The sequence below is a fragment of the Misgurnus anguillicaudatus genome, chromosome 19, assembly GCF_027580225.2.
Source record: "Misgurnus anguillicaudatus chromosome 19, ASM2758022v2, whole genome shotgun sequence".
NCBI lineage: Eukaryota > Metazoa > Chordata > Actinopteri > Cypriniformes > Cobitidae > Misgurnus > Misgurnus anguillicaudatus.
In genome coordinates this window covers 29,980,254-29,995,357 of record NC_073355.2, presented here as the reverse complement: position 1 = coordinate 29,995,357, position 15,104 = coordinate 29,980,254, and the positions used below count along the sequence as shown (strand labels likewise).

The window sequence follows — 15,104 nt, the reverse complement described above, 5'->3', positions numbered from 1 at the left end:
TTGTATCATGTATCAAGTGTGTTATATTAACAGTGCTGATGTTGTGCTCATGTTATTTTGTATTGTTTATAATGCTTATTATTAAAAAATGGTAAATGTTATTTGGGCACATAGCTCTCTCGCTTTAGGCTCCTAGTCACGCTCAGACGCTCCACTTTCTGATCTTATCTTTTAATTATGTCGTTAATTGTTTGCTTTGGGCCCGCTTACACTTTTCGATTCTGATTCAGTAGCAGCCCATCCATTGCATCAGCAGTACGTTCAGACGGCAGGCAACATAAATAATATCCGCCTGCCTTGTTTAATTATCAAACAAACTTATTTATTTATAACTAAAAGCAGTAGCAGACAAAGCTTATTTACTATAAGGCAGTAATGTGATTCTGTATTATAGGTTAAGTCATTATAAATGTATATATTTATATATTTTTGTATATATGGAATATGAAATAATATGAAAATGGATAACTGAACATTTATAATTAATAACACAACTTATTATGAATTTGGTTTGTGTAATATGAAAAATAACAATGTAATGGTATTTGCCAAAAATGCAGCTGATAGGAACATAAATACCAAAGTTCACCAAAGTTTATTTTATTCTTTTAAAAAAAAATGTGGAATAGCCCATTAAAATGAACATGACAGGTGCTCATTCAGTGTTTTTATCAACTGGCGTGTCTCTCTTTCTCTTTCTGAACCTTTAAAATTGATCGTAAAGTTATACATTTTTGTTTAAAAATAGACATTTTAGCACACTTCTGGAAAATAAGTCCATCCACTTAATGGCCAAGTCCTGGTCTTGTAAAATATCGTTTAGTTTACATTTTATTCTCATAACCTCTTCGTTCTTGAAATGCAGGCCTATTTCGAAGTACATGAGGGTTTGTATTGTAAGTCAGAACGTAAATCTAAGTGTAGATCAAGGTCAAGTAGCTTATCACAGATCTGGTCCTTGTACGCTGTTTCAGTGACTGCATTTACTGCAAACATAAATAGATACATGAAATGTTCAGAGCCCGTTTCTTGTATTTGACCTTGTATTCAGTAAGTACCTGAACTGGCCCAACATAAGTGATTGCGAAAGCTATTTGGAGCACATCTTAAAATACAAACTGTTTTGTTAGACAAGCACTTCATAAAATTAATGATTTATGGGTAGAATCAATTCAACATGAATAAACAGATCATGATGTATCATTAGCCGTTATTATTCATTCAAATGCAAGTCTAGACACACACATGTGACCAAAGACCCCTATTACAAACTTAATTTCATGTAAGCTGGCAAGTGAACCGTGAAATGAACAGACCAAAACAAAGGAAACTATAAAAGATCAGAAAGAGAAAAGAAGGATATCTGCATTTTACTTTCTTCACTTTATCGATAAACTAAGTTGATTATATTACGTGTGCATCATCAGCCAATCAGATTTCCTGATTTTTAAAGGTCGATGTTGGGTGACCTCAGCGTTCTGGAAGGCTCTTCCTGCTCCAGCTAATTAATTCTGCTTGTTTCTGTCTTTCTGACACACGGCTTCAGTGGAGCCTACAATCATTCCATCATTTCCTCACTCGTTATGTTCTTCATGCGCTGTTACGTCTAATCAAATCCGGCACACTCGTCCTTCAGGATTGTTTTTTAAAGCAGAAAGAGGAAAATATGGAGCGATAGAAAGAACAATAGAAAGAAAGAATGATAGAAAGACGGACAATACAAATAATAGAAAGAAAGAAAATGGGTGGACCACAATGGATGAATAAGAATAAAGAAAGAAAGAAAGAAAGAAAGATGGAAGGAGGGAAGGAAGAAAAAAAGGAAGTAAGATGCAGGTCAAACAGAAAAGAAGACATAGAAAGTCAATTGAAGAGATTGGCATTGAGTTGTGATTATTGTTGATGAAGAGTTTGGACAGACTGGTGCAGAAGAAAGAGAGAGGCTGAGGATTTGATTGAAATGTGTTTTTTGTGAAAGCTTACCGCAAGACAGAGCACCTGACTGCAGATTATTTATTTATTTATTTATTTTGACTGCTTTTAAAGAATGCATCAGATGGGTCTGAGGAATAAAAAATATGCTCTGTCATGTAGTGAACCAAACTCATGTTCTGTCAGTGTATCTAAATGCATCCCATAGTCAATCTCCTGATACCAGCAAATGAGATTTAAAGCAGCTCACAGTTAATTGAACAAATTAGCTCACTTTGTCTTTCTGTCTGTATTTATATCCATCCCTCTATATTGCTTTAATTATTTCTTTCACCCAGTTTTCTTAAAGTGCACCTATTTCATTGCTAAAAAGCTACTTTATTTTGTGTGTTCGCGTGGTTTATGGTTAAAAAACACATTATTTTCCACATATTGTAAATTTTTGTAGCTTCAGATTTCCCTGTCTTCCTGAAACGCAAGGATTTTTTTTAAAAAACTGTCTCTGATTGGCTCTGTACGTTGTGATTGGCCTGAATACCTCAGACGTCAGCCGGAAATGTGATGCTCCTTAAGCTTTGTTTATACTCGCGCTGTGGTCCACAATGCAAGCCTCCGCGGTTCGCGTGCGTGTCTCACCAAACGGACGCGCTCGCTGTTGCACTATTTTTTTAACTGCCAGGGGGCGACACAAGCAATCAAGTCAAAAACAAACACAAAGTAGTCGTCCGCTGAAACAACCCTGGTGCTTGTAACATCAAAGCTTGATATATAAATATGAGAACATGTTTAAAAATAAATAAATAAATAAATATGAGAACATGAATAAAACAACAATCTCTTAAATATGTCTTGATTAAACATTATTATTTCATTAACGATTTTACAAAACAAACAGTACAGACATCTTAAGGTTTGTATTTTATTCCTCGTCCAGTGGTTCATTCAATACAAATATAAGCCAAACATTCTAAATCATGTAAAAGAATTTGTGTTTTAAACTGCAAAGTTTCCATACTTTACTTCTAGAGTGTCAGATAAATATATACATTGTTTTGCTTGGATTGATCAAAGAGATATGTCACAGGCTTGCCTGCTGGGACAGAATCGCTTCGAGTTCGGTCATTTTCGGATGCGGAACCATGCGCACAGTTACAAAAATGTAACCCAACGCGCACAACCACCCACTCCGCATTGACGTCATTTTTGCCGCGCACACCAACTCGCCCGTGCGGACACGGCGAGTATAAACATAGCTTTACGCTTTATGTTTGAAAGAGTCATGCACAATGCAATGCTAACAGGAGTTACTTTACAGGCTGTGAGTCCGAAGCGGGAGGAATTATGATAAGGTCGGTCTTGCCTAAATCACCAATCCCAGGAAGTAAACTGTTACTTTGGGTTCACACCAGCTGCGTTTGAGGTGTCAAATTCACGTCTACCACGTCTAGTTTGCTGCTTGAACATTTTGAGTTTACTCGCTTCATTCACCCTCGAAAGTCACACATGAAATTCTAGTCATTGAGACATTTACGCGGAAATTCGTGTCATGTGAGGGGCTTCTGCGCCTTGCTTCCTGTAATCACGTCACTACTAGAGCAAGCTCCTGATTGGTTAACGCGGCACGTTTTTGCAGCAAAGTTTACATTTTTCAACTTTTGCGTTTCCCGCAGAAACGCTCAATTCGCGCCATCCAGAGGCAAGACATTAACTTAACATTGAAATTGAAATCATTGAAATCACTCGCCGCTTGACGACTCTACCGCGGCTGGTACAAACGCAGCATTAGAGTTGTCTACAATCCGTGTGTTTGTTGTAGTCCAAGAAAAGAGATTTATGTTGGAGACGAAAACTCGCGTCATTGTTTACTTTGGGGTTTGTACCTTTTGCATATTGTTAACATGTACTAATGCACACTGGAATCAAGATAGCTATATGCCAAGATAAGGCTGATATATACTACACAGTAATCATTTTGAGGATGAAGTCCACATGAGGTATACACAAAATTTTAAAAATTGAATGAACATAGTTTATTTATGTTTAAGTTTATAGTTAGTTTATACACTCTAAAGCTGTGTCCCAATTCGAAGGCTGTGACCTTCTAAGGACGCGACCTCAGAGGGAGAGCACTTAGTCTTTGAAGGTTGCAAAGTCCACGAAGAGAACTGAAATGAGATGGTCTAGCCTCAGAGGACCCGTAAGTTGCGTCACCTGCTGCACGCGTCCACCGCGCCTGTCTGCTTGTCACAAATAAATATGAAACCAGAAAAATATTTATTTATTTTAAAAAATATGACACGTTGATGTAGATTAAACTAACCAACCTTAGAAATATACGTTACATAAACAGAATAATATGAATACAAAACATAACTTGTAATACTAAATCAGTAACAAAAACTTTTTGCTGTTAAATGCACACACTTTTATTAAAAAAAGGGTTTTAATTGTCTATTTTAAAATATCCAGCCGTTATATTTCGCCGTTACAGGCGCGCAATGAATCATGGGATAGCCTATAGGCTGTGAAGGGTCCATTCGTTCTATCCTCAGCAGCGCGGATTTTGAAGCATCATTTTAAGCAGCCTTTGAATTGGGACGGCCTTACTAGCCTTAAATCGTGCTGCTGTGACAAAATCGGTCTTAGAATACATCCTTAGAAGGTTGCAGCCTTCGAATTGGGACACAGCTTAAAAATGCTGGGTTATTTTCAACTCAGAAGGTCAGAAGGGTGTGTTGAAAATTACCAAGATTTTCTTAAAATACTAACAGGAAGAATGTGTAATATAGTTCACTTAGACTCGCCAAGAATTCAAAATAAGTAAAATATATGGTTCCTTTTCAAATGTTCCTGTTTTTATGCATCTGATCAGTAATGTCTACTACAGAGACATCAAAAATGAACAGTGCTGGTCCAACTTCAAAGTTCCTCCGAATTGGTTGGTTGAGGACTGAACTGAATTTTTGTATGCTTGTAAAACAACTCAACATCATCTCAACAGCACAGAATGTAGCTCTCTATGTCACATTGCCTTACATCTCGCATCACACACACTTACAAATACACAAGTAGAAATGAGATACACACACACAAACACACACACGCACTGGGCTGTCACACTATGTTGTATCTCAAGATGGACTCAGGCAGGGCGCTGTTGCCACAGGGCTTGTTTGTACGTTTGTGCGTGTGACACTGAGCTTAGGTTGTGTGTGTGGTTCATGCTGTAGGCATGCCTGTTATGTAAATAGAAAGGGGGCAATCGACAATGGCACACACACAAATACACATTAAAAACAGCGAGGTTCAAAAGTCTAAGACCATGTTGAAAATCTATAAGTCAAAATATGATCCAGTCTTTGAAATTCAGCCTCTAACTCTGAGATAAGGAAAATCAAGTTTATTTTAATCACTGATTTCACATTGATTTCAATCCATGACCTTACATAGTCAATAATAAAAATATCAAGGTTGTATTTTCACAAAATGTTAATTGGTTTTATGTAGGAAACAGTAAATCACAGATAAATGACTTTAGCTTGGGTTTTCTGGGTCATAAATGTCATTTAAACCTAAGATGAAGAAGAAATATTTAAGATTTTGTATTATTAAAAATTAATGATGCACCGATGTATCGGCCGCCGATATTTATCGGCCGATTTTTGATGAATTAGAAACCATCGGCATATCGGCAATAGCACGAGAAAGGCCGATACCGATTGTTTATTAATTAACTGCATAAAGAAATCCATTATATCTAAAAAATGAGTTAATGTTGTTTATCAAATAAATGCTGAATAGCAAAAAACACCTTTGAAGGTTGTCATGCTGTCTTATTATATTTGTTTTAGCTTAATTTGTGCTTCTCTTATTATGTTGGTCAGTTGAATGTTAATTAGATCCAATCCATGTTCAGTAAAAATTATTTGATGCAGAAATAAACTAGCTAATAGACCAACTGTATAGTATTGTATACAAGTGTTTAATATCGGTATCGGCATATCGGCCAGAAGTTGTCTGTTTAAATCGGCATCGGTATCGGCCCAAACAAATCCTATCGGTGCATCCCTATTAAAAATTGTATTATGTAAAATTATTTATAAATTTTTACATGTGTGTTTACTGCTTCTGCTTGCTTCCACTGAAGCACATGTGATGATCTTTTGAACGCTCTCATGTAGTGCTGTGATAATGTGCATCACATTTTGCACAAAAGGCCCATGCCAGCTCCAGTACATGCTGTCATTATGGCAGAAAGAGGACATATACCAAATACTTAAAAACGTTGAAACACATGGCGGTTTTATGCTGAAATAATTTGTGGTGAATGAATTGTGTATCATTTTGGAAAAAGAAAAACACTAGACTTTTGTCCTCCACTGCATACATACAAGCATTTTTATTTAAACATACTGTACATACATAAACCCAAACATGTTTTATGGAGTTAAAAGGAAGGAGAGAATTGAAACAAAAGAGCAAAAGTAAAGGAAATATGTGATGTGACAGCAGTAAAGAGCGAGGCCAGCTGGACACAGCACTGTTTGTGTGTTTGACGGAGAGATGGAGAGAAGATAGACACAGAAATAAGAGCAGTAGATTCTGCTACAGTAATTACAGCTCTTAGGAAATCATAATTACGCCTTTCAAATGTTGTCAGGAAAGAGGATGGAAAAAAAGATCTTTTTCTTTGCTCAGTGTGTTGTGGTCCACTGCAGTCAAACACCCTGTGCCACCTCAATTCAATGCTTTGTGTTTCGGGATTAATGTATGTGTGTGACTTTCTGTGCATGAATGTTTGCTGAAATGTGCGTGCACAAAACCATTTTTTTTTGTGCATAATTGCCATTTATTTTGAATTGCTGTTGGGTTAGAAAGATTACACACAGACATTTATTTGGTACATGAAAGTATGTGTGGTTTTAGCACAACTGAGTATTCACTCAACATCTCTGAGATGCTTTGACTTAAGTTTATGATTTAGAGAAAAATAGTATAGTATATTTTTACAGTAGATTGCAGTTTTTGAGCTTGACACTCTTATTCACCTCTTTATATATTTCTCTTTCACTACACCTTTATGCATAAAAATTTAAATTAGTGGTCGACCGATATGGGTCTTTTTTATGGTCAATATTGAGAAAGCAATGTGGCCAATTCAAGTTTCAAGTTTTATTTGTCATCTGTATGTATGTCAGTGACGCATTGCAGTGCTTTGTGTAAGGCTCATGCAGTCTACAGCAGTGTTTTAACATGATACCATAAAAAGAAAGGGAAAAACTATTTCACGAATAAGACACAAGTATAATAATAAAATAATAATAAGATATAAAAATATGTTGTATTTACAATATAAGAAATGTATTTACACAAAAGAACATTTGTTATGCATAAAATGTATGTATGTAGCCTATATTCTAGAGATGTGCCGATATATCAGCCAGTAATCTGTATCAGACGATAAAAGCAATCTTTCATGGCGTAAAAGTGTAAAGAAACATCACTAGTTTATTGTTTAATATTAATGGTCATTATATGAGTGAATAAAGTTACATTGCGTTAAAAAGTGAATAAACAGATTTATTGACTGCTGATGATAATGAAATAAAATTCAGAGTACACCGGCTACAGCAATATATTGGTCTATCACTAATGTGAATGTTTTAAAGGATTAGTCCATTTTCTTAAAAAAAATCCAGATAATTTACTCACCACCATGTCATCTAAAATGTTGATGTCTTTGTTTGTTCAGTCGAGAGGAAATTATGTTTTTTGAGGAAAACATTCCGGGATTTTTCTCATTTTGGTGGACTTTGATGGGGCCCAACACGTGGCAGTTTGAAATTGCAGTTTCAGCGGAGTTTCAAAGGACACTAAACGATCCCAAACAAGGCATAAGGGTCTTATCTAGTGAAACGATTGTCATTTTTGACAAGAAAAATAAAAATATGCACTTTTAAACCACAACTTCTCGTCTATCTCTGGCCCTGTGACTCGCCAGCGCAACCTCACGCAATACGTCATCACGCCGAAAGGTCACGGATGACGTATCGAAACTACGCCCCAGTGTTTACAAGTGTGGAGAAAGAGGACCGTTCTGACGTTGTTGTATGTGGAATGATACTAATTAATGTCTTTGTGAAATTAACCTATCGCCAGCCACACAATGTCGCAAGCGCAAACAGAGGAGACGTTTGAAAAGGACATGACGTACGCATTCGAGAGTTCAGGGCTTCTCAGGTCCGTTCGGCAAAAACACATTCATTTTAAATAACCCGAGACACGATTATTGTACCCGACCCCTTGTCCGAGGCAGGCGTGAAACTTTTAGACCCGAACCTGATCGGATCTCGGGATCAGGTTGTTGTATGTGGAATGATACTAATTAATGTCTTTGTGTCAGCCCAAACACGGGACTATGCTTACTGTGACGATAGCGCCCCCTCCTGGTTGGGAGTATTTACGTCCTAATACAAAAATCATAATTTTAAAAGTAATTGATTAAATATAATATGGTCCAGCGGGGCGTATTAAAATTGCCCATCCCTGGTTTAGTCCTTTGAAACTCCATTGAAACTGCAATTTTAAACTGTTACGTGTTGGGGTCCATTAAAGTCCATTAAAATGAAAAAAATCCCGGAATTTTTTCCGCAAAAAACATAATTTCTTCTCGACTGAAAAAAGAAAGACATCAACATTTTGGATTGACATGGTAAATTATACCATGTAAATTATGTAAATTAATTGTAAATCAAAAAATAAATTATCTAGATTCTTTATAAGAAAATGGACTAATCCTTTAATACATAACAGGAGAGGCCCAATCCTTAACTGTTTTTAGCCTGAAAATATGTTTGTGTATCTGAATAGTGAAGAGTGCTGTGTGTCCATCTAATAAATTGTCTGGTCTGTGATTAATGCTGTATGTCTGTCAGTTGAAAGCGTCTACTCTTTCTCACACACCGAAATGTGACATTTTGACATAGAGTTAAATGACTGATCTCAGACCTGAGTGGAGTGTGTATGTGTGTGTGTGTGTGTGTGTGTGTGTGTGTGTGTGTGTGTGTGTGTGTGTGTGTGTGTGTGTGTGTGTGTGTGTGTGTGTGTGTGTGTACACTACACTGATTGATCTTTGTGGTGGGGTAAGTATCTATACGCTTCTGGATTTCGGATTCACCCAACTGGAAAATGAGAAACCTCTACATCCCTGCTCCATTAGAAACATGATATCCCTGAAGACACACACGCACTCACTCACACACCATTAAAAATCCCATTGTATGTATACTTCTCCACAAGCCACCGCTGATGTGGTCCAGTCAACATCTGATCATTCAGAGATTAAGAGAGTGTTTCGGAGTGTGTTATTAATGTTGATCAAAGCACCTCTTCACCATATTTATCATTATCTATCCTTATCAGTATTCTTCTGGTTAGAATAATGACTCAACTGTAGTTCATTAAGACAAGCTATATCAAATCTAATAGCCTTATTAAAATGTAATGTGGGTTACTGACATGTAGCCATTGTCACTCGAGCAATAACCATGGTATGGTGAATCAAAGACATTATTACATTTTGCAACTGTGTACCTTTGCAAAAGTGGGGTCATAGCATTAAAAAGCATGTATTAATGTGTGATGAAACAACAACCTCTCTAAAGTCACATTACACAGTTTAGTCTATGTTTCATATAAAGATGTTATATTACACAATGTTAGTGTGTTGTATGATTTTGTTAATATGTTATATATTGTATTTACAATATATAAACATATACAATATACTTTATGAGTCTGTGTGTGAGTATACAGAAATATGTTTATTGTTTGGAGGAGTTTGGGAAACACAAAATATATAGAAGATATATGCCAGATAAATAGTAACACAATAGTGCTACAAAAAAAAAACTATTGGTGTTGAAATCACATTAATAAACGATGACTTTCATTAGTTGTACCAGCTTCAAAACTTTAAAGGGACATTCCACTATTTTTGAAAATATGCTCATTATCCAGCTCTACTAAAGTTAAATATTTGAGGATTACCATTTTGGAATCCATTCAGTCGATCTCCAGGTACCACTTTTAGCATAGCTTAGCATAACCCATTAAATCTGATTAGACCATTAGCATCGCACTAAAAATAAAAATTTAAAACTTGACTCTTTTGTAGTTATATCTTGACTCTTCTGCCCGAAAATAGTCCCCTGCCATTGAAAGTAACTAAGGGATCTATTTTCGGGCAGTGTGTAATATCACTTCGCCTGCTGCAGCCATGTTACAGCAGCAAAGTCCTTAATTATTACGCCAGAATGAGAGTATAGTCCTAGTCATATCTGCCTAGAAAATTGCAGCTTTTAATTTACCGTCAGTCTAAGTACACGATGTAACTACAGAAGAGTCAAGTTTTAAATAGGAAAAATATCAAAACTCTTTGGTTACATTTGTAGCGCGATGCCAATGGTCCAATCAGATTCAATGGATTATGCCAAGCTATGCTAAAAGTGGTCCAGCCAGACCCGGAGATCAGCTGAATGGATTTCAAAACGGTAAAAATCAAATGTTTAACTCTAGGGGAGCTGGAAAATGAGCATATTTTCAAAACAAGTGGAATGTCCCTTTAATAACTTGTGTTATATTGGGGTAGCTTCAGGGTGCATTAGGGTAATATTAAGGCACCTTGGCTTATTTGTGCAAGAATGTTAACATTACCATAGTATTTTTGGGTAGTTATAAAGTAATGTCATTTGTGCGATCTAAAGTGTGAAAATAAAAATGTTCACAGTTCATGTCAATACTGCAGTATAGCCTACAATAGAGATTTAATCATAAACATCATACTTAATTTATGCATTCTTTTCTCAGGGTATTGAGATAAGCAGTTGTTTATTATACACTAGTCTTGCGTAAGTGACAGGATTAGATGAATGAAAGTCTTCCCAGAGCTTTGTTAAGAACTCCATTTCATGCGGTGTTAACTTTTATTGATTCTGAATAAGTGGTTCAATCTGAATCTCCTGAGTCAGTCTGATGAGGTCAATGTTTTCTTAAGAATAATGACAGCTTAAAGGTCATAAAATCCTAAACAATATGACTATAAGCATCTCCATTTCCATCATGGATTATGGTGTTTGCCCACTGATTTGTGTATTTATCGAATATTAGTTTATTCATCGGTTGTTGGTTTTCATCTCAGGTACGGCTGCTCAGGGGAGCCCCCTGCTGGCCTCATTACCGCTGCAGGGTCGCCCACTCCAAACACCTCTGGACTTGAAAAACTTCCTGCCGTTCCGCCTCAGCGGCTCCTCTCCTCTCAGCCTCTTCCCAAACTTCAACACTGTGAGTTACTCAACGCACTGCGTTTTTCTAAACCTCACCTTCCCAGATCGATGAAAGGTGACTCGGATCATTTTAAAGGCTTTGTGTCAGATCCCAAATGCCTGCTGTAAATGTCAGGAACAGTCCAGGTTGTTTTAAACGTGCAGAGAGTTTGTTAAACAGTGGCGTATTGTATCAGACAGTAATTGTAGATTTTTGACTCAAGGAATGGTTGAGATTAGGATCAAGATTTGGTTTCAGACTCTCTCCGTATGCAATTTTGGAAGCAATGTGTTAAACAGAGTCCTCTTTCTTCTCATATCTGGATACACACACACACACACATATATATAACATTTAATTTATTGTGTTTGTACGGTTTATCACGTATATACGTCTGTTCATATATATCCTCAGGTACAGTTTTCTCTGTGATAAGATCAGTCTGTGCTGTTGTGATAAAAGCAGCTGTCTCCTTAGCAAAGTAGCTGTCAGGGTCCGCTCGCCCCTTCCCTACTACCTTCTTTCCTATCTTTTCCTTACCGCTATTCTCTTGTCCCTTTTCTCTCTTCTCATCTAAATATCACCATCATGTTTATTCTCTTACAGTCTATTTTCTTGTCTTCCTTTCTTTCTTCATCTCTTCTACATTCCTGCAATAATATCATGCTTATCTCTTGATCCACTCCAGTACCAAGACTTAACAATAGGTGACTTTATCAGGCACGCACACACACACATATATTGACCTGGCAGCGTCCCAGCTGGTCAGGGATGACTGCGGATGAACAACAAGAACATTCTTGAGGCACTAAAACAAATAGACGTGCGACCAGCTGCAAAGTCATTGTGATGTGCTGTGGGTTCCCATGGCGAAGGGTGTCAGGGGAAAGTCCCTGGGCATCAGGGGCATTTAGGGTTGCTTTGGGTGGAATGTACGGACGGACTGATGTTTGAAAAATGAGAGGAAGTGAGTGATTTCTATCCGTTTAAACATGATTTTCACTCTCCCTTTTTTCCCTCAGATGGACCCTGTGCAAAAAGCAGTGATAAACCACACGTTTGGTGTTCCTCAGTCCCTAAAGAAAAAACAGGTCATCTCGTGCAATATCTGCCACCTGCGATTCAACTCCACGGTTAGTTTGTAGTGCGTGTGTGTGCGTGTGCAGTGACGATAAGCCTTATATTACATGTTTACAAGGCTTTTATCTCCCCTGCTGTATACAGCATTTATATTTTCTTTTATACTTTTATTCATTCTTCTTTTTTATCCTTTCAATTTGTTTCTGTTTTAAAATGTTACATTTTTCTTCTTTCAAACACGAATACGTAACTATCTTAATAGGGGCTTCCCATTTATATATGTTGTTCTTAAATGAATTATAATTCCTCCAGACTAACTATAACCTAACCCTAAAATTTAGCAATAATTCAAGAGAGGTCATGAGATGTCAGAGCCAGCTGTGTTTATACATCATTGACATCTTACTTTGTGAAAACAATGAAAAGTTTCTCATCAAAAATCTGTATGGATTTATTGGTTGAAATATGGAGTATAGCTCATATGGACTTTTTTGTGTCTTTTAAAGACGAAACTGTTTAAACACTAAACTGTTTCCCTGCCATTGACGAGTTATCTCGTCAATTAAGAAAAAATTGCATAAAAACATGTTCCTGATGATTTATTGTTTACCTGCAATACCGCGATTATCCACTAGATGGCACATACCCAATTTATGAAAAAACTGCCAAAAACGTTATTTACTCATTTTAAACTCTGTGTATGTTTTGATAATCATTCTGAATCTAATCTCTAACAAAATTCCTTCACAAAAATACCCATATTTAAGAGTTCATAAGCAGAGAAAAAATCTTGATAGGATAAAAAGTTTTTTTCCCTGTTTTGTTTGTTTGTTTATTGTTTGTTTGAAAGCAGAGGGTCTGTTCTTTCATTTGATATATTTGTATGTTTATATTTTTTATAAGAAAATTTTCCTGGAAGGCATTTTGTGAAACTTTTGTGAAAATCACAAAAAATGCTGGTGGGCAAGTTTCAAAAAAATAGTTGGCGAGGAATGAGTTAAAATTGCCAAACTCTCCACCCATATTTATCACTTTGTGTTTCACTGAAAGAATGATTTGTTACGCTTTAGGGCACTGCTTGCAAGGTGATAAATTTTTACTTAAGTACTTAGAGAAGTTGTTGAGTAGTAGAGTACTAGTTGGCGGATGGTTACGTTATGTAATTGACTTAACACAGAGTGTCCAACTTAAGCTGACAAGTGCAACACTGCCAGTGTGTGTGAGTGGTGTCTCTCTGCCTCTCTTTTAAGCTGATGTGTGTGAGAAATCAAAGCAGTCTTATCTCCATTGCCAGATGCTTGTGTCGCCATAAATTGTGCAATCAATGAACAGTCGATTTTCACATACCGTCTCTCAGCCTGAAGACAACACTTTCCAAACAGTATATGGACAGAACCTCAATATTTTATTATAAGTTAACATTTCACACAGTTTTGAAAATAAAAATGTAGTAAGTTTAATTTTGTGATGACAAGTATAGTTTTCCTTTTAATTATTTAAAGGTGCAGTGTGTAATTTTTAGAAGGATCTCCTGACAGAAATGCAAAATAATATACAAAACTATATAATCAGGGGTGTATAAAGACCTTTCATAATGAACCTTTAGATTTTTATTACCTTAAAATGAGACGTTTTTATCTACATACAGAGGGTTCCCTTACATAGAAGCCGCCATTTTGTGCCGCATTGTTTCTACAGAAGCCCTTAACGGACAAACTTTTTTTACGAAGCTGTCTCCAAAGATGACATGTTTGTCTGGTGGTGGCTACCGTAGCTTCTCTATGCATTTTAAAAGCGATGGGTGAGCAGTTAACTGAGCCATTGGTTGCAATTTGCAACCTCACCACTAGATGCCACTAAAATTTACACACTGCACCTTTAAAGGGATAGTTCACTGAAAAATATAAATGTTGTTATCATTTTCATTTACCCTTACATTGTTTCAAACTCACTATAAAAATGTATGACAAATCAAAATATATTTTTTATGTTACTTTAACAATTTCAACAAGTTATGTCAACGTATCAAAAGTCAAAATTTTAAAAAGTAGGTTGAATTGACTTGTAAAACCAAGCTGTTTTGACGTCATGCTGCATTTTTTATAGTGCTTGTATACATTTATTTTTTCTGCTGAATACCAAGATACTTTGAAGAATATTGTATCCAGTCAGATGTGGGGCACCATTGACTTCCATAGTAGGAAAATGTGAATGTTGCCCCAGATCTGTTTGGTCAACATTTTAGCAGAACAAAGAAATTTATACAGGGTTGTAACAAGTGGGGGAAAGTAAATTAAAACTTTTTAACAAAACAATGGAAATTGAAAGAATATTTGCTCTTCAGTGGATGTTAAAGGTTCTTTATGAAACCATACAGCCTGACAAAGAACCGTTTCATCGGACGCATGTGCAATCTGAACTTTGGACTGAATGGTTCTTTGAGGAACCAAAAATGGTTTGTGGCATTGCTGTAAAAACCTGTGTGTTGGACATTTTGGTAAATCATTTTACATTTTCCTCCCCAAATGCTCATACATTCCAGATTTAGCTGATGTCTGAAAATATTTTTTGCAGTTTTGTACAAAAAATGTACAAATAAATACGTGCATGAATAGTGCACCAAATCATTGTTCATTTGTCCCCCTGCTGTATGTTATTGACATTCAATAGTTTTCCTCCAGTATAACATCATCATTTGTCCTTATGCTCTTGAGTTTTCACTGCTGTTCAGGGCATTTTTAGCCCAGATATAGAGAGAAACCCAACAG

General features: G+C 36.4%; 1 protein-coding gene across 4 annotated transcripts in view; it reads left to right on the top strand.

Annotated features, from left to right (window-relative positions):
- The window catches only part of znf385c (zinc finger protein 385C), a 94,289-nt gene that overhangs the window by 61,171 nt on the left and 18,014 nt on the right, over positions 1-15,104 (top strand). For all 4 annotated transcript variants that reach the window (XM_055194235.2, XM_055194234.2, XM_055194236.2 and 1 more), the window contains 2 exons: positions 11,132-11,274; positions 12,279-12,389. In XM_055194235.2, the coding sequence (XP_055050210.2) occupies positions 11,132-11,274; positions 12,279-12,389 (254 nt within the window). The remainder of the gene's footprint in view (positions 1-11,131; positions 11,275-12,278; positions 12,390-15,104) is intronic.